Below are 23,118 nucleotides of genomic sequence, written 5' to 3' on the forward strand. Positions count from 1 at the left end.
TGGACACTAGTCCATTCATCTGTGACATACAGAGTGATGACCATGACTAAGCAAGTGATAGTGGGCCAAAGATGTGTGGCCAGGTTCCAGGGACATGTAGGTAAGGCTTTGGAATGACAAATTGGACTCCAACTTTGCAAATCTTTATGACTTTTTACCATGTTCATTAGATTTTATGTGGCAAATAAGAGATTTTTTATCATTTACATAGAAAAATGTAATGTGATTATGTTGTCATGATAGTGATATTTTTCAGATACTGTTATCAGATATACTAACTCAGAAATTATTATTTTTCTAAACAAAATGAGGGCCTCACATAGTCATATGTGGCTGTTTGAAATGAAAAATAGTTGTCCTTTTAAAAATGAAACAGACTGAAAATTCTGTTCTACAAATGTGTCTAGCTTGTTGTTGTGGTTCTCTTGAACCAGTGCATAGCAGAAATACCGACTAGAAAGAGCTATGCATTCAGAAGCAGATATGTTTTGTGTCTATACAACAATGATGGGTTTCATGGAGTCATTAAGAATTATTAGCTTCAGTATGCTCTTTTTTTTAATTGGGTACATTTATTTTATTTTATTTTATTACATATTTTCCTCAATTACATTTCCAATGCTATCCCAAAAGTCCTCCATACCCTCCTCCCCACTCCCCTACCCACCCATTCCCACTTTTTGGCCCTGGAGTTCCCCTGTACTGGGGCATATAAAGTTTGCAAGTCCAATGGGCCTCTCTTTCCAGTGATGGCCGACTAGGCCATCTTTTGATACATATGCAGCTAGAGTCAAGAGCTCTGGGGTACTGGTTAGTTCATAATGTTGTTGCACCTACAAGGTTGCAGATCTCTTTAGCTCCTTGGATACTTTCTCTAGCTCCTCCACTGGGGGCCTTGCCCATCCAATAGCTGACTGTGAGCATCCATTTATGTGTTTGCTAGGCCATGGCCTAGTCTCACAAGAGACAGCTATATCAGGGTCCTTTCAGCAAACGCTTGCTAGTGTATGCAATGGTGTCATCGTTTGGAGGCTAATTATGGGATGGATCCCTGGATATGGCAGTCTCTAGATGATCCATCCTTTTGTCTCAGCTACAAACTTTGTCTCTGTAACTCCTTCCATGGGTGATTGTTTCCAATTCTAAGAAGGGGCAAAGTGTCCACACTTTGGTCTTCGTTCTTCTTCAGTTTCATGTGTTTTACAAATTGTCTCTTATATCTCGGGTATAAAATTGAGATATTCATATACTATCTTACATTTTTATGCCTTTGTAAGGCATGGTTTCTTTTCCTTGAGCTCTAGGAGACATGGAATGAAGTCTCCTCTTCCCAGCCTGACATTTATTGATCCTTCCTTGTATAAATAGAACTTTATCCTCGTTGTCTTAAGCAGGGACACGTCTTAAAAACCAGCTCCCTATGTATGTATTTCAGCTTGTGCGTTGTGAAGCAAAGTCATTTCTTCTCTGCCTGAAGTCTAACCAATGCCTAGGTAGCCAGGAAATTAGGGAAGAAAATTGTGCAGCAGCACTGTGCAAAGTCTAGATCTTCTCCATTTATGGCACATATAGGCTGCCGTCTTACTTCCTTAACCAATACAAACAGCTGAATGAGTAATTTTCTTCTGCCTCACCAGCAAACCCTCGGGGCTTAGCTGAAGCATTTCCTGTAAGTAAAGTCAGAGTTGAGTGGAGCCGTATTTATGGCATGAGAACACCCCATAAATATCTCTTGACAGGTATCAGAGCCCAGTGAGTTCCAAAGCCGTCTCCTGTGCCAAGCCACTGATCAGTGACAGAGCAGACAGAGAACTTTAGGACAGAGAAGAGAGACAGGGCTTGTGGGCCCTCATGGTAGTTGCATTTATACCCCTTCTATCTCTCCTAAATGTATTTTGCCTCGTGGCCTTTGTAACGTCTCAATGGTTCAAAATACATCACTTTTAAAAATAGTTGTATTCTAGATTAAGTGTGAAAGTTTTTATAACAAGATAAAGTTGTTGATTTAGAGCATTCTTTCATTTCAAGTGTTTCTTATCTAGAAAAGCAGAACTCTATTAATCAAATGTATCAGGTACTGGAGATACAGTAGATGTGCAAAACAGCTATTGGTTTAATTCTTTTAGGGACACATACTTTCTGCCCACCACATGAGGGTTCCTTCTTGAGATAAACCTCTGGACTCTAACACATATGCTCAAGCAGTACTTCAGACTGTTTTCCTCTGCATACAAAAGCAGGATGGATTGCCATTCCTGTAAAAATGTGTGAAGTGCCTCGATCTGTTCTCTGTTCCACGAGGGAGGCTAAGAGGCTGAAAAAAATCTCAGTAGTTCTTCACCTGGGCCATGTGAGTTCAATGTGCTTTGCAAATAGTTTATTCCGTTCCTCTACAGACTCTCCCCTGAAACAGTGACTGGTGAGATGATTATTCTTCCTCTGCAGTTGTAGACTTGTTGAAACCAGGGCATCCTATGAAGATCACTAACCAGATGTATGAAAATGGAATTGTAAGCCAGGCATGGTGGCGCACGACTTTAATCCCAGCCCTTGGGAGGCAGAGGCAGGCAGATTTATGAGTTCGAGGCCAGCCTGGTCTACAGAGTGAGTTCCAGGACAGCCAGGGCTACATAGAGAAACTCTGTCTCAGAAAAAAAAAAGCCCAAAAATCAAAACAAAACAAAACAAAACAAAACACAACTGAAAATGGAATTGTTAGTCTTCTACAAGTAATTATGGGACCTTGAATATACCATTTTTTTCTATACTTTACCTCTGCCTGAGAAACATATAGACTACGAGGTTCCCTTCCAACCCTTGGGTTCTGGTGAGTCAATGGATCAGGTTTTAATGATCTTAAAAGGCTCATGTCCAGGAGGTCACAAAGCACAGGCAATGCAAGAGTCACTTTTAGACTTTAGAATTTTTGGAAATTATGGCTCAAATCAGACAATTTTTAAAAGATGGTTTTCTGTCTTTGTGACATTTGTCTCTGTTGGTAGCAAAGAACAGATATATTTCTGTCTGTTTGTGCTCTCCTGCTCCTTTTAATGGATCCTGTATCCACTAGCAACTGATAATTTGTAATAAAAAGTGATAAATAACAGAGGTGCTTTGCTTTTAAGTCAATGACATCTGTCCATAGAGATGAAGTGGGTTTACAATGTACTATTAGTGTCAAACAAAACTGTCACAGAGAGTGAGCTGGGGATGGTAGCAATGTTTGTGCTCAGTTCAGTAAGGTGTACACATCCCATCCAGACATTTCTCATGGTTTCATGGACAGCCAGGAAGGACACTCAGAAGACCTGATCACACCCATCACAATGAAATTGTGTTTTCTGCCTCCTAATTCTTGTTGCTAAGTTATGGGGTTATTGAAATATTTGAGCATGCATATCATACAGGACACGGTTGTGCTTTTTGAAGGATGACTTTAATATCAATACAGCATTTTATGGGTTGTAAAATGAGCAAATGTGTGTGGGGAAAGGGGTTGTTGGGAATGTATGTGCTGTGGCCTGAGTATGAATGTTAGAGGTCAACTTATAGGAATTCCTTCTCTCTTTACACAACGTGATTCCTGGGGATAGAAGATAGAACTTGGTCTGTCATTTGGGGGTTAGGGACCAGCTGCTTCACCCACTTAGCCATCTTACAGCCCTCTTTGAGAGCTTTGGAAGTCCCTTGTGATTCTGTGAATTCTTTGATGTGAATTTCTTGACTGTTAGGGTAGATTTAGACATTGACCACATAGTGTTTCTATGTGTGCCTGTCTCATGACTTCTTCCTAGTTTGGGGTCTGATGCTTCCATCCTAAAGAGACTGGGAAAGGATATCAGATTAACACTATGTATACGTAAATACATATAGGCAAAGAGTCTTCTCATGAAGAGACCGCCAATGATTCTAAAAGACAGCTAATGTCTTGTTAATTTCATATTTCTAGACTCTGTAATACTACCTTCCGTGAGATAGGTGGTGACCATATAAGAGGATGAACACACTCTTCCTCAATCTTAGGTCTTAAGGAGTATCAGTGGTTTCTTAGGGTGTGTCCACTATATAGGGCGTGCCTTACTTTAGTTCTATTACTGACATAGGAGCTTTTGTTCAGAAAGGAAAGCTCTTCTGTAGGTTTTCAGCTCCTTCTTGGCAATGAAGCACCTTACAAGTAAGTCAATGTTGTTTTATGTCAGATTTTATGATGTTGAGGTTGATGAATACTCTGGCCGAGTAATTATCCACCAATAATCTGCTTAAGATGCTCAACCCTACATTATTATTCATGTCACTCCTCCAGCCTGTTGCCCAAGTTAAAAATAAAACAATGTCAGGATAATAAAAGCTGTGGCTAGGAAAAATGAATAATAAAACAAACATCTCTTCCGATTGCATGAATGGTATTAAATCAGGGCTGCTGCTTCTGTCAGTGCCAAGTGTCTTGCAAAGCTGTGGAGATTGTTTTTATTGTACTCTGACCTCAAGAGTCCCAATTTTTCCCTGAGTATAGCAGGGATTGGAGCAGATGCCACACCTAAATTTAGACCTTCAGCAATCTGTCTCAAACAGGGTGATTTTTGATCGGGTTATTCATTCATCTACACTAATCCAGTTAAGAGTAACTTAATTAAGGGAATAAAATCTGCCAGCCCTTTTCTGTCTGCAGAGGAATGCTGTGTTACAGCAATGACACAGCTGCACAGGGAGCCAAAACATGGGCAGAGCAGCCTTGAACTCACAGAGCCAAAGATTTGAAAATTGCCCAAGAGTTCCTGTTACCCTTCCATCTCCAAATAACGTTCTTGGAACCAGAATTTCAATCTGTTGATTAAAACTGTTATAACTTAAAACTGTTGCAACAGTTAGTCCAAGTAAAGAAAAGAAACACAGTGGAGTGATAAACTATAAAAAGGGTGGGGTAGGGTGAGAAAACTCTATCACACAATGTGTCGCATTAAGGCTCTGGGTACATTGCAGAAGAGGGCTCAGAAACATTGTAAGAGTCAGCGGTCAGAGAGGACCAGAGTAAAACACTATCTCCTGGACCTGATAGGCTGGCTGCACTCATGAACACAGAGCATCTGTGGTTGCACAGATCCAACAAAGCCTTTATAAGATCCAGTCTGTCACCCACCCCTAGATAAGGAGCTATTGACATCCAGTGGCTACAGAAAGAGGGAGAGTTATTTCTTTTTCAGGGGATGGCCACATACCATGAACATATAGGAAGCACTGATGGGACTCAGTGGTTGGTGAGGAGAATGCCATGGCGCATGAATTAGAGGAATTAGAGGGAGAGAGAGAGAGAGAGAGAGAGAGAGAGAGAGAGAGAGAGAGAGAGAGAGAGGAGAGAGAGAGGAGTTGGGGTTGATAAGATCAAAATAAATTGTTTGAAATTTCCAAAGAATAAATAAGTAGATAAATGAATAAACTTTAATGCCTAGCAATTAATTCAAAAGTACCTGTTACTTCCTCATAGAGGTGACAGGAAGTTAACTGGTACACCTCTGCTTCATTTAAACTGGCCCAGGTAAACATGCAAAGCCCAATAATACCTCTACTCCTTTTACCAGTTTTAAAAAAATTCTCTAGAGTGATATATGACAGAGTAATTGTTAAAGAAAAACTCTCCTAGCAACTAAACTCTGCATGGCTTCCTGTCTGTTTCCCATTTAAAATATGTGCAGTTACTGACATGATGTTAAAAAAAATAAAATGAGTTTCTTTATATCATTTATTTAGTTATATTATCCGAATAGGATTTTGATTTTTCCATATGTTATCTTTGAATCTGCTCATTTTAAGCTTACATTTTTGTGAGAATTTGGTCAAGGGTTATAATATATCTTGTTCTAGGCATATTTCATATAAATGCATGTGTTTTGGGATATTTTCCCCCCCAGAATTGCAAAACCCCTCAGGTCTGTGATTTTAATTCATGGGTACTAAAAGTTCATTGCTGACTAAAACTGAATAAAACATGAAACCTTTATTTTACTCATGCTTGAGAAATGCAAATCACTACAGGACACCTGCCCAGAGCTCTGGTCTTGTGTGTTTTGTCTACAATTTGTTTTTCATTTGTCCCAAGCATACAGGATTCACTTTGCATTGGCTTCTTATTTGCTTGTTTTTGTCTGGCTTCAACATTTGCTTCAGCCTTTCTACACAAAATGCCCAGTGTTTACAAACACACACACTTTAGAGCCTAGAAGGTGGAGCTTGTGCATACCCACAACTGTTATTACTGCCTCATAATATCTAAGGAATACAGATGAACAAACCAGCTGCCTTCCCTGTGACATGAGTCAGATCTGTTATTGTAGTAATTCATGCTTATTAATAATTACATTTTGTCTTTCATTGTTCTGGTAAAATGATGCTATTTGCTAACATTTTGTGTAGATGAAAGATGTAAAAGCTCTCACAAGAATGGCCATGTATAAGGCTTAAGGTATCAATAGTTCTAACTAACAAAAAATGAGCTACTTAATTTTGAAGTTACTGAAAGACTTTTAATGAGAACGCTACTAGAATGATAAGAAAATGTCTTAGTTAAACACTTTAAAAATATAGTATCTATTTGATAGTGTATTTTGACTGAATGAAATTTAATAGTAGACTTTTCAAGACTGAGTTGTAACAAATTGATTTTCCTTTTCTTTCTTTAATTCACACCAAAAGTCTTGCATGGGAAATTGAGTGTATTTAATGCCTGAGCAAATAGAGATACCCTGATAGTCATTTTCTTAAAGCCCAAGACAATTTACAAATGTTTCCTTTTATTATCTCTAATTATTTTAGTATCTTATGATTGATTTGATATGTAAGCTCCACTACCATCATATAATTGTTTGAAATATCTCCCTATAGAATGGGTCTTTTTATAGAAAACAACACAGTATCTAGCACAGTGAACAGTAGGTAGGATATATTAAAACAAAGTGGCTCCACAGCATCTCGGTTCCAGAGCCTGCAGGCGGTAGTCAGCTAGCAAGTATCTCTATTACCAAGCTATAGCTTTGCATGCTCTAGATGAAGATAACACTAAAGACAGTTCATCAAGTAGGATACTTTTGAGAGTACCACTTTCAAGTGTAGTTACCTCATCATGGTTAGTGATATTAGGATGAAATGCCGGAAGTGAGCAGGCAAACTAGCCCTCATTGTGTGGACCTCATCTATAAATGAAACAAGTATTGTCACCATAGCATGACAATGCAGTGTTATAATGAGTGTTAGGTTTACGTAGTGCAAGTACCAAGAATATTATAATGAGATACTATTCTCCTGCTAAAATGCCAAACCCTGTTATAGTACCCAAATAGGCACCCCAATGCAGATAACCTACTTCTCTGGGGGTGTATAGGTGATGCCACTACTCCACAGCCTATGTCGATTCCTAAACATGTAACTGATTGACATGTATAATATGCCCCATGAAGTGATTAAGCTGCATTTGGAGAGGTCCATGAGACTTAGAAATAGGAAAACTGTATCTTCTTTCCCACTTGGTATTAGCTACTCTGTTTCCTCGGATGCAGGGAACCTTAATGAGTTTCAGAGTCCTCCTAGTGGGCATAGGTTGCATAGTTTTTTTTTTTTTAAATATTTTTTATTATTACGTATTTTCCTCAATTACATTTAGAATGCTATCCCAAAAGTCCCCCATACCCACCCCCACTCCCCTACCCACCCATTCTCATTTTTTGGCCCTGGCGTTCCCCTGTACTGGGGCATATAAAGTTTGTGTGTCCAATGGGCCTCTCTTTCCAGTGATGGCCGACTAGGCCATCTTTTGATACATATGCAGCTAGAGTCAAGAGCTCCGGGGTACTGGTTAGTTCATAATGTTGTTGTACCTACAGGGTTGCAGATCCCTTTAGCTCCTTGGGTACTTTCTCTAGCTCCTCCATTGGGGGCCCTGTGATCCATCCAATAGCTCACTGTGAGCATCCACTTCTGTGTTTGCTAGGCCTGGGCATAGTCTCACAAGAGACAGCTATATCCCATAATTAGCCTCCAAACGATGACACCATTGCATACACTAGCAAGATTTTGCTGAAAGGTTGCATAGTTAACTTTGATAAAGAGTTATCCTAGAGTTCAGGTTGCCTATGTAAGGAAAGTGAGAGGGAGCATGACTTTGGTCCTTTGGTATAACACATGATTCTTTCCTGTCCTTGTGAAACCTGCATGATCAAAGATGAGTGACAGCTCAGTGGTTGAAGTGTTTGTCCTGCATGCGTAAGGACCTGAGTTCAATCCCCACAACCCATGTTAGAAGACTGGTCCTGTGGCGTATGCTTATAGTCTCAGTTCTGGGAAGGCAGAGAGAGGTAGATGCATGCAAGCCACACAGGCTGGGCATCTTGAAGAGCTCTAGGCCAGGAGAGACCTTGTCTCAAAAAAAAAAAAAAATGAAAGAATGAGAGAAAGAAAGGAAAGGAAAGAGAACAAAAATAAAAATTATAATGGCTGGTGTTCTGAAGATGTCTTCTGGTTTCCATATGTGCTTCACCTCCCTGAGAGAGAATTTGCAGACTAACACCAGTGGATAGGCAAACAGACAAGATGAAAAGAAAAATTTCTTCAATGGATATCTCTCTTTTGACACAGAAACTCTTTAATTAAAGGATCTGCTAAGGTGGGAAGGTTGACCAGGAGTTTGAACCTAACAGAAATCAAAACCAGTTAGGCATTGTGGTTTGCACAGTCATTCCAACTACTTGGGAGGAAGGGGCAGAGGCAGAGGCAAGGACAGAGAGGCAGACAGGCAGATGGACACAAGGGTAGAGAGGCAGAGGGGCAGAGAGAAAGGCAAAGAGGTAACGGGGCAGAGAAGGGCAGAGGGGCAGGAGGAGAATTGCTTGCTCTCAGGAGTTCAAGGCTAACCTGTACCACACAGAAAAACCAAGTTTCTTTGTAAGTGAGTAGTATTTCATTTTAAAGACTAAAAGGAAGGAAGGACTAAATTCAGGTAATGGATACTTGAATCATGAGCGAGCTCACAAAGCTAATTCTAGTTTTTGACTGTCAGAGATGTGTGTGTGTGTGTGTGTGTGTGTGTGTGTGTGTGTGTGTGTGTGTGTGTGTGTATGTGTGTGTGTGTAGTAGATAAGTACAAGAAGTATATTTAACAACAACAAAGTGTGTAAAATCCAATGTGAATCTCTAGAGCTTCAGAATGGGCTATTCTAGCCATATAAAATTTCCCTGAGATGTATAGACTTCAAGTCTAGTTAATTTGATTCTGTGTTTGTGTGTTGTGTTTTATATAAAGTTTTAATTATAAAGACCAAGTGTTAAATAAACAAGCAAACAGCCACCCTATTTCCAGGGACAGAATTTCCATAGTCAGAGCATACACCATATGCTTTCTCTCTGCTGTTCTGCTTGTTAGATTTCTTTTTCTTCCTGCAATTAACCACAGGAAAAGCCAACCCAAACTGAGAACAATTATTTAGAAAATAAAAATATATCAGCATGTTTCAATTTTTTAAAAATGTATTTTTTGAGCTGTGTGATGTGTGAGCTGACAGAATTTGAAACGTAAAAACCCTACCTTAAAAATTATTTTTAAGATATTTCCTTTAAAAATATATTTATTCTTAATAGTTTTGTGAATATGAGTGTTTTGTCTGCATGCAAGTCTATGTACTCGGTGCTTGCCTGGTGCCTGACATCAGAAGGCAGCTTTAAATTTTCTGAGACTGGAATTACAGACACTTGAAATCAGCCATGTGGGTGTTAGGCATTGGACCTGAGGTCTCTGGAGAGTAGCCAGTGCTCTTAAGGGCAGAGCCATCTTTCCAGACCCTAGATTTTCACTGATAAATTACCTAGCTAGAATGTTTTAATATTAAGTTAGAAGGATTAATATTGAGTTTTATATATAAAGGCTTGGAAACATAACAATCATAAGGGTTGGATTGTTTGTTAAATAGTGTTTCCTTGGCACCGAATAGTACCATTGGTACTTAGAACACCTCCACAGGTTAGCACTTTATTTTCCACTTTACATGACTAAAGAAATAATCTTCACAATAGTTAAATAAATTTTAGTAATTTGTATTTCTGATCACAGATGGAAGGTGATTTCTACAATCTTAAACTGAGACAAAGTTTCCAACTTCAACCTGCCTCCATTTCATGCCAAATTTATAATTTTTGTAGTATGTGTGTTGTGAAATACTTAGACTTCTCTTTCCACCAGAGTTGAAGAATGATGGAGAGCCTTGTTTTCCTATCTCAGGTCCCTGGGGAAGGTGTGCAGGTGACTGCGGACCAGGCGGAGCCCAAAGTCGTGCTGTATGGTGCTTTCACATAGAAGGGTGGACGAGTCCCATGTCGAACTGTGATGAGAGCAGCCAACCTCCAAAGGAAAGGAGCTGTTTCCGCGTGTGTGACTGGCACAGTGACCTGTTCCAGTGGGAGGTTTCCGACTGGCATCGCTGCCTTCTGGTTCCTGGGGCCCAAGGTGAGCCCAGGCCTCGGGCTGTGGAATGTGTGACTGCACAGCACGGTCTACAGCACCGGACAGTGCGCTGTCTTCAGAAGCTCAATAGAACCATGGTGTCCAATGAGATCTGTGAACACTTTGCTCCTCAGCCCCCCACAGAGCAAGCCTGCCTCATTCCTTGCCCCAGGGACTGCGTGGTATCTGAGTTCTCCCCATGGTCCACCTGCCCCGAAGGATGTGGGAAGAAACTGCAGCATAGAACTCGTGTGGCCATCGCGCCCCCTCTGTATGGAGGTCTGCAGTGTCCAAATCTCACGGAGTCCAGAGCCTGCGAGGCTCCAGTTTCCTGTCCTCTTGGGAAAGAAGAATATTCCTTCAGCCTAAAGGTGGGACCATGGAGCAAATGTAGACTCCCTCACCTTAAGGAAGTCGACCTCAGCGGAAGAAATATCCAGGATTTTAGCTCTGATTCAAACGAGCAAGTCACCCTAACACATCAGAGTTACAAAGCACACCACCACTCCCAGCCTGGGGATGTAGTGATAGGGTTTCAAACCAGGCAGGTGTGGTGTACCAGAAGTGATGGAAGAAACGCCCTGTTAAGGTAGGATGTCCTCCCTGCTTGTCTTTCGTTAATGTAGGATATCGTAGTGAGCTCACTTGAAAGGGTTCTTTGTGATCTCTATAAAGAGAAAATAATTGCATGTGAGATTTTAGAGGCTTTTGTTCCACTTAAATTTTCTGCTTCTCTTAGGAATGTCAGACGTTTCATAGCATAAGCAGCCAATGTTTTAAACTTTTTTTGCATTGTTCTTTTTGTGTCTATCTGTCTCTTTCTGTGTATGTGTGTGTGTCTATCTCTATGTCTCTTTATCTTTCCATCTTCCTCTCCTATCCTGCTGCAGGCAGGTGTGTGTGTGTGTGTGTGTGTGTGTGTGTGTGTGTGTGTGTGTGTGTGTGTGTGTGTGATATGAAGAGGGCAGAGCACAATCCCTAGAACAGTCCGGAATAGGACTAGTTAGTCAGTTTTCTCCTTCCACCATGAGGGTCCTAGGGAATCTACCTCATGTTTTCAGACCTGGCAGCAAGTAGCTTTGTCCACTTAGCCATCTCACCTACATCACATTTCTTGAAATTCTTGTGTGATTACTAACACCATCCATCACACAAAGGTTAAGTCTTTCATTTCTACATTTCATCCCAATGTCAATAAATAGAAATGGAGGGCTTTAGTGACTATCATAATAGAACTAAATGGTTTTTATGCTAAGAAATCAGCTTTGCTCCAGGATCTAAGATATAAATACGTCAGTGTTCCCTGCCTGTAACAATGCACCTGTGGTGTTTCAAGTTTACTTCTGTTTTAATTTCTTTACTACATTTTCATACCATTAGAGACATTCTTGAATATCTAAGTTGAATATGTTTTTATACTGGTGACACTGTTAAACCCAAGACTGCTTTAGTTTTTAGTATTGCTTAATCAAAAATGAAAGCTTATATGAGCAATAATTAAAATTACTTTCTGTATAGGAAATACGCGTTTAAAAGCAACAATTTAAATCTCAAAATTGTATAAATGTATTCTTTTAAATATGTAGTCTAAGACATCATAAATGAGCTCATAGAACCATGTTGAAAATGTGGTGTGTTTCCCTTCCTGCTACTTAAATGGAGATGTTAGTAAATTTTGACAACACTCAAACACATACAATTGAGGTACCTTTCAATAATATTTAAATCGCCAAATAGCAAAATGCTATTCTCAGGCTGTAATCATTATCATCAGTGCCTCTTTCTTGAGATCACAAAAGAGGCCCTCCCCTGTATAGTAATGTAATGATGGTGTTTTCTCTGTGGTACTTCACAGGTGAGTATATTTCATCTCTGATTCTTTATTCTTATTCACACCATAAAACAACCCACAAGCACATTGAAGACCAATTTCTGCCACTTTACTATCTATTTCTAAAAAGCCCAAAAGATTAAATAGATGATTAGGATAATTTATTTGAACACGTATGTAGGATTCTTTTAAAAATAAGACATTGTGGTTTTAGTATTTCATACTTTTTTCATGAACAGTGCAGACAGACAGAAAAAGAAAGGAAGAAAGAAGGAAAAAAAGAAAGAAAGAAAGGAAGAAAGAAGGAAAGAAAAGAAAGAAAGAAAGGAAGGAAGGAAGGAAGGAAGGAAGGAAGGAAGGAAGAAAGAAAGAAAGAAAGAAAGAAAGAAAGAAAGAAAGAAAGAAAGAAAGAAAGGAAGGAAGGAAGGAAGGAAGGAAGGAAGAAAGAAAGGAGGGAGAGAGAGGTTGCATATTCAGGCTCCTTTGTATGAGTGTTAAGTCTAATCTAAGGGTCTTCTTCATGCCCAAATCAATTCTCAAAGTCCCCAACAGGAGTTTAGGTCTCAATTTAGGAGGTACAAGAACAACATGAATTGATGGTAATTGAAGAAAATATTAAAACATTTAGAGCCCAAGGCTTGCATATGTCTTCACTCTTCTTATAGACCATGAAGTGGACAATTAGACAATACCATGTCCCCATCATTGCACTATTTTCCACAATTGAGTCTCAGCCTCTTCTTTCAATGTCCTGGGGACTACTCTGTTCCTTATACTGTCTTCAAACTTAGGTTTTCAGAATATCACAGAGATGACATGATATCCCATGTAGCCTTTTCTGATTAATTTCTTTTCAGTTACCAGTGTGCATTTCCATTCTTCCATAGGCTATCCATGACAGTCCAGTGATGTTTGTGGTAGTGTGTGTGTAGTATGTGTACATGCCTCTGCCCACCCAGAGGCCCACGCATGATGGCACCTGTCATTCCCTTGAAAGAGTTCCTCTCATTGAATCTGGAGCAAGGCTGTTAGGCACCAAGTCCAAGAAATCCTAATGTCTACACACCCCCAACAAGACTAGAATTGTGTGCGTGTATGTGTGTGTATGTGTGTGTGTGTGTGTGTGTGTGTGTGTGCATGCGTGCACCTGTGCATATATGTATGTATGTGTACAGCCACACAAGTCTTTTAGTCTGGATACTGGGATTTAACCCTCCACGCTCTTAGCTCCATGCCCTCTTCCTTTGCATACTGATGAATGTACTATTGCATGGTACCACATATCCTTCCTCCAATCCCTGGGGATTATTTTGGTGACTTCCAGGTTTGTGCTATTGTGAATACAGTTACAGGAAAAAGAAATACAGATATTTTTGTGTGCCATGTTTCAACTCCTTTGTATAGATCCCAAGGAGTGCAGGGACTGTGGCAAGAATGTGCTTGGCTTTTGCCAGAAACTGTCACATGTGTGGCTAGAGAAACAGCTCATTGGTTATGAGCGCATGTCCTTACTGAGGGCTTGAGGACATTTGCCAGCATCCACGCTGCTCATCTCCCAACCACCAGTCATGGCAGCCACATTCAAGCACCCAGCATACAGCAGGGCATTCAAGGTTCTCTTTTGACATATCTGAGTACATACTCATACCTATGGCATATAACCCACAGATTGACACATGCAAGTAAATTAAATTAGGGTTAAATATTAAAAGTGGAAGTGCCAAGTGCCTTCTGAAGTGCCTGAACCATTTTACATTACTACAATCAATGCAAAGGAACCCTTGCAACTGCATCCTGGCATTTGTTGCCACTGTGTGATAATTGATGTTTTAACAGTTGAGTGGTCCTCTCTCATCTCCCATTGGTGCTTAGGTGTTTACCACTTCATTTTCAGGATTTATCCTTTATGACATGCCCTGTGTTTTATGGAGCTATGACTTGCTGTCTATTGTTAATTCTGAGGTAACATTCATGAAAATGACCCCAGGGGATGAGTCTTTCAGGAGCTTTTAGCTGTTACACTGTGCCTTGATCAAAATCTGTTAGCTTTTCCTGCTCTGGCATGACTGCAGGGTTGATTTCCACTCTGGCTTTTTCTTCAATAGGCTGTGCTTTGATTTCCTCTGCTACTTGCCTCTCCAATTTTGGGGTCGGTTAATTGCCTTTGAACATTAGTTTTCTGATGGATCTAAGAAGGGTCATGTTTTGTTGGCCTGTGTAGCTTCTATGGCCAAGTCCCTGCCTGCCTGGACGGGCACCAGAAGTCCCTGTGATCTGTTTAACATTTAAGGCAGCATATTGAACCAGAACAGCTCTCTCCACATTATGTCATGAAATCATAGCTCATGAACATTCATTTCATTTAATCATCAAGGGTTATGAGATGCCTCATATACTGCCATGGAATGATCAAGCTGTTAGGAAAGATGGTGTTAGTGAGGGCATTACTGCAGCACCACCATCTACAGCCAAGACAGGAGTGTTGCCCTTGCAAGCCATTCGTGCTTATGGCTGACCGAGCTGTCTTCTTTCTATATGACTCTGGGAGCTGTTCTGGCATTGGTTCACAGAATTTGATGAAAATGTGGAAATAATTCTTCCTAAAGAAATGTCTTTCCTTCCTTCATCCCTTCCTCCCTTCCATGATCCCTCCCTCCTTCCTTCCCTTCTTCCCTTTCTTCATCTTTAGTTTTATATAAAGCATGTATTAATTAAACCTAATTGATTCTACAAAGCCACTTTCACACATGTGTATAGTATATTTTGATCATATTCACCCTCTACTTCTGCCTCTGTTCCCCTTTCACTCCTGAGGATTCCTGCTCTTCCTATAATTCACATTCAACGTTCATGTCCAGTTTATGTTTGTTTTCATGACTCAATGAATATAATTAGAATTATTACAGGAACATGGGTGACAGGTTATTTATAGAAGCCTGGACTACTTACCTATGACCATAACACTGAAGAAAACTTCTCTTCCTCCCACAGCAGCCTTTAACTGCATGTAGATCCTTAGGGAGGGGTAGGGGTCTATGAATCTTTCCTCTCTCATGATGGAACATCAACAGGCCAGTGTAAGTCTTGTGTAGGTGATCACAGCTGTGGAGAAGGGTCACAATGCTCTGGCTGTGTCATGCTATGTTACATCACAGCCTCCCTAGAGGAACCTTTAAGTTTCTCCTAATCCTCTTGCTTTGTCTAAATGTAAAAATCTGCTTTTACTCACGCCTTCATCTGACTTCACTCCTGCTGCTTTTTGCTGGTCCCTGGAAGGCACAGGGTCAGGAGTATTGCATTTCATCTGTTTTGACTATGACACCTGCTAGCTTTTGTGCCTACAGCATAGGAAAAACCTGTCTCCACTTCTGTAATGCAGTTCCTGCAGGGCTTTGGTGAAAGTCACTTTCTCAGTCTAGGACACAGCTTTAATGGATGTCCTTTGCTGGCCATCTCATCGACCACCCTGTCCTTCAATAAACACCCCCAGCAATTTCCTTTCATGTCATATCTGCAGTGGAGAGGCAGGGCATGGTTCTCTGGGCTATCCTGCTCACTACCATTGATTTGCCTCTTGGATTTCAATCTTTATTAATGATCTATTTATTTTATTTCATGTGCATGGGTATTTAACTTGCATAAGTGCATCATGTGTGTCCAACCCTCACAGGGGTCAGGGGAGATGTCAGATTCCTTGAAACTGAAGTCACAGATGGTTGGAGCTGCCATGTGGGTGTTAATTGCTAAACTTGGACCTTTGCAAGAGCAGCAAAGGCTCTCAACCACTGAGCCATCTCTCCACTCTCAGGAACTTTTGTTTTTAATGGTCTCATTGTACTTCCTAATTTTCCTCTTTTATTCTGATGAGACTCTCTTTCCATTTCCATTATTACCTTTAAAATCCTAGTCACCTAGCCTGTCTCTAGGAATGGCTACTGGATTTCTATAATACCTTAACTCATGAAATGGAAATGTCTGTTGTGTTTTGGTCTTTACTTTGCCTTTTATTGCCAGAGTAGAAGAACATCTGTGTTGAGAGATAGGAGTTGGGTGATGATGGCAGTAAACACCTTTAATCCCATTACTTAGGAGGCAGACAAATGTAGATCTCTGAGCTTTAGGTCAGCCTGGAATACAGAGCAAGGTCCAGGACAGCCAGGGCTGCACAACCAAAACCAAACCAAACCACAGAAAAGCACAAACAAAGAAAGGGAACTACAGGAAAACAGAAAATACAACTGTATCTATTAAAACAGCAATAAATACAATTTTTTTGTTTTTTTTGTTTGGAATTTTTTGTGTGTGTTCATGCCTGTGTGTGTGTGTGTGTGTGTGTGTGTGTGTGTGTGTGTGTGTAACTCAAATGAATTTATTTAACTTTTATTTTAATCCAGAAAACATTTGGTATGGGTATTCTTTTAAGACCCATGCTCATTTGGACTGCAAAATCCTCAGGCCATTTTAGTTGAATACATACAATATGATATCCCCAGAGAGGAACAGCTGAAAGATGATACATTTTAAGACTATAAAAAGAACCATCACCTCAAAATTTTAGATCAAATTGTTATTTTATTTTATTTTTATGTGTGTCACTAAACTATAGTTAGAAACACATTTCCCCTTCCTGTTCCTCGGCAAACAAAAACAAACCCTAACTGCATTCACACATTGTTTTATCCATTTGTTCTCAGAAAGTACTGGAAGCCCCATGATTTCCTCCTATGTTACCAAGGATAGAAATGGAAGATAGTTACTTCTACTACATCTTTACTTTCAGATTTGCTTTTCCTCCTCATCCATATTGATGTAATTTTATTTTTAATGTATTGGACAAAAGCCAGGGTCTTGAGAGTATTTTGAAGGTGCTTTGAATATTAGCCCTCTTTCTTGTGAGTGGGAGATTCTGCAAATATCAGTGAAAACTAGCTCACTTAGAGAACAGTTTTGTGTTAGTTTTTAGTGTGGAAGGCTGGTGAGGTATTGGAATCACCCACTGTTACTGTGCAGCCATGGGGAATCCTGAGGCCTCCTAGCATTTGTGTTATGTATATGGGCAGACACTCAGCTCTTTCACATGGACAGCTGTATTCTCCTCTTCACCATCTGTTCCTTAATTCTCCTTTTGGCAGTAATATATGTATGATATATAAATTTTAAAACAACAACCTTGATATTTAAGGCTTTTTTTTTACACAGTATGTTTTGATCATTCTTTTGCTTCCTAGTTCCTCCTACATCCTCCCCAGCTCCCTATGCACAATTCTATGTTCTTTCTGGACCTTGACTTTTCAATTGAGTACGTTACTCTGTGTTTCATAAGAGGCAAATAGAGGCCACCTGCCTTTAAAGTCATCAGTGAGAATTTCCTCCTCCCTGTAGTTGGCTACTCTTCTGCTTTCTTTGCTTATTATTACATCGTCTTTTCTTCCTCCCTATATCTTAGAATTGAGGTTTGCTGGTTTACCACATTGGGAAGGATGGATTCTTCTAGCTCTTTTGTTTATTCCTCCCATGGAATTGATTCTTTACTACCTAATGGTTGGATGATTTTCATCCTCAGTATTCAACATTCATCCATGTGTGTTTTCATGATGGTTTGAATGTTCTGAGTTGCTTTCATTTTGGAATAGCCTTATTTCTTCTTAAAATTTAAAAGATAACATTTTAGACAGATATATTGGTAGAAGTTATTTTCTTTCAGGGCTTGAAATATATCATTCTATTCATTCTGCTGACAGCTGATGAGTGATCTGCTATTATTCTAATATTTCTGTCCTTTTATGTAAGTTGGCATTTTCCTTTATACTTTTTTGTATTGCCATGTTTGCTTTGTAATTTTGACACCTTGACTATGATATTACATGGAGAGACCATTTTCTGGTCATGTTTATTTGAGGTTTTACATGCTTCTTGTATTTAGATGTCTGTTTCTGTTTCAAAGGTGGGGTGATTTCTTGTTGCCCTTCCATTGAAACAGTTTGTGTTTGTAGTCATTGCCTAGGCTCCTCTTTCTCTGATGTTGATTAGTGGTAGCCTCTTGGCCAGATGTAAGAGTAGTTCAAAGTTATGGTAATTCGTATTGTCTTCATATAACTGTTTTAATCTCACTGTGTAATCTAGTATGAAATCCTTGCTCCTGCTTTCTGTTTTCTAGTCATGATGTTTCACTAGGTAGCTTAATTTTTATTTTATTGATTAAGATTTATTTGCAGCATGTTTGCTAATGTGTATTTTTCTGGTGCATAACTTCTTGAGCCTGTTGTTGTTTTGTTATTATTGTAAGCATGTATTCTGAAGAATCACTTCCTAGAAATACAGTGAAAAGAAAGATCTATACAAATCTTGTTAAATATTGCCAGTTTTTCTTCACAGCAACATTACTGTCTCAAGATTCCAAATGTAATTATTTGAGCCAAATACTTTAGGCCATTTAAAATAACACCCACAGGCAACAATTATTAGAGTCCCTTGAAAGGAGTAAAGGGGCATTGTTATGTCATTGGGTGGGAGGGAGAGAGGGAGGGAGGAAAGGAGGAAGAAAGGGAGGGGTGCAGAGAAATAGACAAAAGACACACACAGAGACAGACAGAAAAAAAATACAGAGACAGACAGGCATACACACAGAGACAGAAAGACAAAGACAGACACACACACACAGAAAGACAGAGACAGGAAGGGAGGGAGGGTTGGAGGAGGAGGGAGGGAGGGAGATTGAGAGAGAGAGAGAGAGAGAGAGAAGGTCAAGCAGTCAGGCAGACTCTGCCCATATTCTGTATCCAGGAGTGCAATGCAAAGGTAATGTGAAGGTTAACTTCCTTTCCTTCTCCATGTGTTTTGAGAGGAGGTGATATGGAGAAGAGGATTTCAGTTAAGACTCAACCATTGTCATCCAAAGCTGGAGCACAAAAGAGGCTTTTACAATGTAGCCTTAGAACCTAGTAAATCCACGTTTATAAAAGTAAGAAGAGTTCCCACAGTTGTGAACTAGGCAAAACCATGAAAGTGAACTAGTTAGCAGCTGGTTAACTTTATCTGTGACTGCTCTTTTTTTTTTCCTGTTTTCTTAGTTAGAAATCTCTTCTCTCCTGGGTGCTCGGTTTGCTTCTCTATGAAGCTGTAGCAGTTTTGTCTCACCTCAGCATCTTTGCAGTTACACACACCCTCCACTCTCTACCTATACGTCATTCTTAGTATTCTGTCTGAGAAATTTGGAGACGATAAAATCTCTTATATCCTGAGACTTGTACTACATTTTAAATCTCAGCTGGATAATGTTTTCTAGTGACAGGAAATGATCATAATACTTCACACATTCCAGTGTACTATACTATCACACCAAGGATATTCCTTCTGGAGAATTTAATGCCTCAGTATATCCATCCGTACACTTACATCTGTACTACAGAGCAATCTCTGTTCCATAGGAGCCACCACCCAGCACATAAAACAGAATTGCATACTGCTATTTCAGCTTTACAGAGTGATTCTAGGTTTATTACCTATTGAAAAACTTTTAAATTGTATGTATCGTAATAAGAAATTAGGAATTTTAATCCTATGGCTTGGTTTCATTGAGCAGGAGAGAGCCAAAATCCAGGCATCCCACAAAGTGTTGCATTATTTCTAAACAGCGACCTTACTTAGGTAAATATGATTTTTAAACTGAGAAATGCAGCAGGTTAACTTGGAAAGAAGGAAGGTTTAGAGAATATTTACAAAGTCTCAGGAAAAAAAATACTTCTAGTAGTTCTAAGTGTTTTTCTTGATAAGTTAAAGTCACTGGACATTGTGAAAAATCACCTTCCAAACAGTATCGAGAATATTCTGCAGATAACTTTAGTTTTAAAATCTTACAGTGCAGTAGCTAGAGGTGATCATTTGCAGCCGCATTCCTCAGCCTTCCTAATGCTGTGACCCCTTTAATCCAGTTCTCATGCTATGATGATCCCCAACCATAAAACTATTTTTTATGCTACTTTATAACTGTAACTTTGCTACTTTTATGGATCATAACCTAAATATCTGTGTTTTCTGGTGGTCTTTTGGGGTCATGACCTACAAATTGATAACCACCGACTTAAAGTGATATTCTTTGCTGTCACAAATTTGCAAGGACCTTGGTGAATACAAGCTTTCTTTTAAATTTTATCCTCAGCATATTTTGGGTGGCATTTCTATGTGGCTAACAGATGACAGGTTTCAAAATCAGCAAAAGATTTAGACTTATCACATACAATCTCCATGTCTGTCTTCTTTTAGTCTCACCATTGTTCTGGCTCAGTTCTCAACTCTCATTTTATTTCTTGATATTATTGTCAGGATGTGACATTTCAAATGTTCCCCAGGTTATAATCTGGTAGCTGTAGAAGTGCCCATTAACCTGCTTTTATGTCACAATTTGAGTAATCTGCTGCTGTGTGGATAACAGGGTTTCTTGAATGCAACAGCCCTACTTTGGAATGGCCTACTGCTTCATCAGGAATCTGTAAAAATGACTTCTTTGTTGTGATTTCATTGCTGCAAAAATTCTTTTGGACTATAAAGATACTTTTGAGGTATTAAATTCTATAAGCTGATATTGTGTAATTTAGAACAAAATGAAAAGAAATGGAAATAGGTTCTCATTTAGAGGCTTTCCTTATACATTTTTAATTACTTTAATCCGTATTTTATTTTTTACCATGTATGAGTTAGATTTAAATGTAGGGATATATTGATTTATAGAGTAGATCATTTTGTGGTTTTTGGGAAGCTTCATGTCATGCAACTTTTCAGATTTCCAGTTACTTATAGCAACATGAATCCAACACCTTTTTCTTCTGTATTCTGGAGCTCCATTTAAATAATAGTAAATGAATACAAGAGTAAACTCTCAAGGTAAAATGGAGACCTTCCTTTATGTGGAGAATACATGGAATGATTCAATTTATACCCACATTGCATTAAACATATTCTATGTGTTTGTTACATTTCACATTCCATGGCCCATGGGAAAGTGTTTCACTATGATATAACCATTGACCTGGGAAGGAATCATAGTGCCCTAAGTCACCACAGAGAAATTCCACTCCCTCCTCTTCTGCTTTGAAGGGGAACTTGGAAGCCATCAATGTATTCCAGATGACAAATCTTCAAGATGGGCAGTCTGAAGTCTGAGGCTAGAAGAATAGCCTCACTAAGATAAAACAACCTGCTACAGACTTTCATAAATTAAAGCAACAGAATAAATACATGAAACAGGGGTAAAGGGAGATTTTTTTGGACAAAACATTGAGATGTGGGTTCTCCACATTGAGATGTGGGTTGCTCCAGCTTAGCCTGTACTGTCTTAGCACAGGATCCTAAAAGCCTTAAGAATTATAGGCAGACAAAATGCTTCCAATGATATATACAAAGAAAATAATCTATGTACCTGAAAAATAAAGCTCTCTGAGTTAAGTATTGTTCTGTTGTCCTAAATGTCTAGTGGAGATTCATAGTGTTAGCAAGAGTGTTCTCTTCCCTAGTCAACATCTGAGTTGTAGCTTAATGGTAGAATTCCTAACTAATATGCAGAAGGCTCTAGGTTATATGTCTAGTATCATAAAACTGAAAATAGTTACTCTAATCAGCATTTATGAGCCAACACACACACACACACACACACACACACACACACACACACACACACACACACACACACACACACCTCTATACACAAAGCTAGGGCAAACTGAAAACTAAGGACCGAGGAAGACTCTGGGAAAATGGTCTGGTCATTGTGTTGTCAGCTGATGGTGATGTTTACCTCCTGATGAGACCCACCTGTAATCAAAGAGCTTTTAATTTGTGATGGAAGTCGCAACCATAATTCCTAGTGACAGTGCTGTGAGAAAGTTGACCTTGTTCCATCGTGAAGAACTGAGACAAAAAAAAAAAAAAAAAAAAAAAAGAAATCAGTACTTGTAATAAGATGAGACAATGTAGTGAACAAGAATAAAAGTTGAAAAAATTTACTCATATATGCAATACAATAGTCTTGTAATTAACAAACTGTGTGGTATCTTAAAAATAGAAATAAAGAAATCATGAACAGTAAAACTATATTTTGGAGTTCTTGTTGTTTATGTTGTTTACTGATTTTCAAATCAGTAAAAGCTTGAAATAACTGTGGATTAACTAAATAGTGAAATAAATAAATAAATAAATGTAGGAATGGAATTAACACAGAAAATAATAAATAAATAAATAAATAGATAGATAAATAGATAAATAAATAAAATATGCAAAGGAAAGCATTTCTGAAAATTATTTCAAAGAAGAAATCCTATATACTTCTATGCATGAATTTTGAATTGAGGTTGAAATAATGGAGAAGATTCCATTTTACAGAAAAATGTGAAAATTTGGCATTAGTTTGGGGACGCGAAATCCAAAATATATGCACACATCCTTAGAAGATACAGGGACTTTACATGATATTTTAAAATGTGTCTTCAGGAATATGCTATAGACAATAAGGAAAATACAATGACAAAAAGATATTTGTGTCATAGAGACCAATAATATTCACTGATACAAGTGTGTAGCTGTATTATTCTGAATCTCTGTTCTACCCTTATATGCATCTATGTGTATAAAGACACTTTTTAAGTTCAATTGGCTTGGAAGAAAATGAACCAGAGACTAAAGATGGTTTAAAATCTTAAAGTGAGGAAAGGAATTCTGTGTCCTTTTGGGTGTTCTCAGGGAAATCACATGCATTTTTACTTGCTTCTGGAAGTTTCTGAGTTCCTTTGCTTGTGGCCCTGCATCATTACAACCT

At 39.0% G+C, this 23,118-nt stretch overlaps 1 protein-coding gene across 4 annotated transcripts in view; it reads left to right on the forward strand.

Annotated features, from left to right (window-relative positions):
• The window catches only part of Thsd7b (thrombospondin, type I, domain containing 7B), a 946,089-nt gene that overhangs the window by 311,922 nt on the left and 611,049 nt on the right, over positions 1-23,118 (forward strand). For all 4 annotated transcript variants that reach the window (XM_011247964.2, XM_011247966.3, NM_172485.3 and 1 more), the window contains exon 3: positions 10,259-11,069. In XM_011247964.2, the coding sequence (XP_011246266.1) occupies positions 10,259-11,069 (811 nt within the window). The remainder of the gene's footprint in view (positions 1-10,258; positions 11,070-23,118) is intronic.

The sequence above is a fragment of the Mus musculus genome, chromosome 1, assembly GCF_000001635.26.
Source record: "Mus musculus strain C57BL/6J chromosome 1, GRCm38.p6 C57BL/6J".
In the NCBI taxonomy this organism is placed as follows: Eukaryota; Metazoa; Chordata; class Mammalia; order Rodentia; family Muridae; genus Mus; species Mus musculus.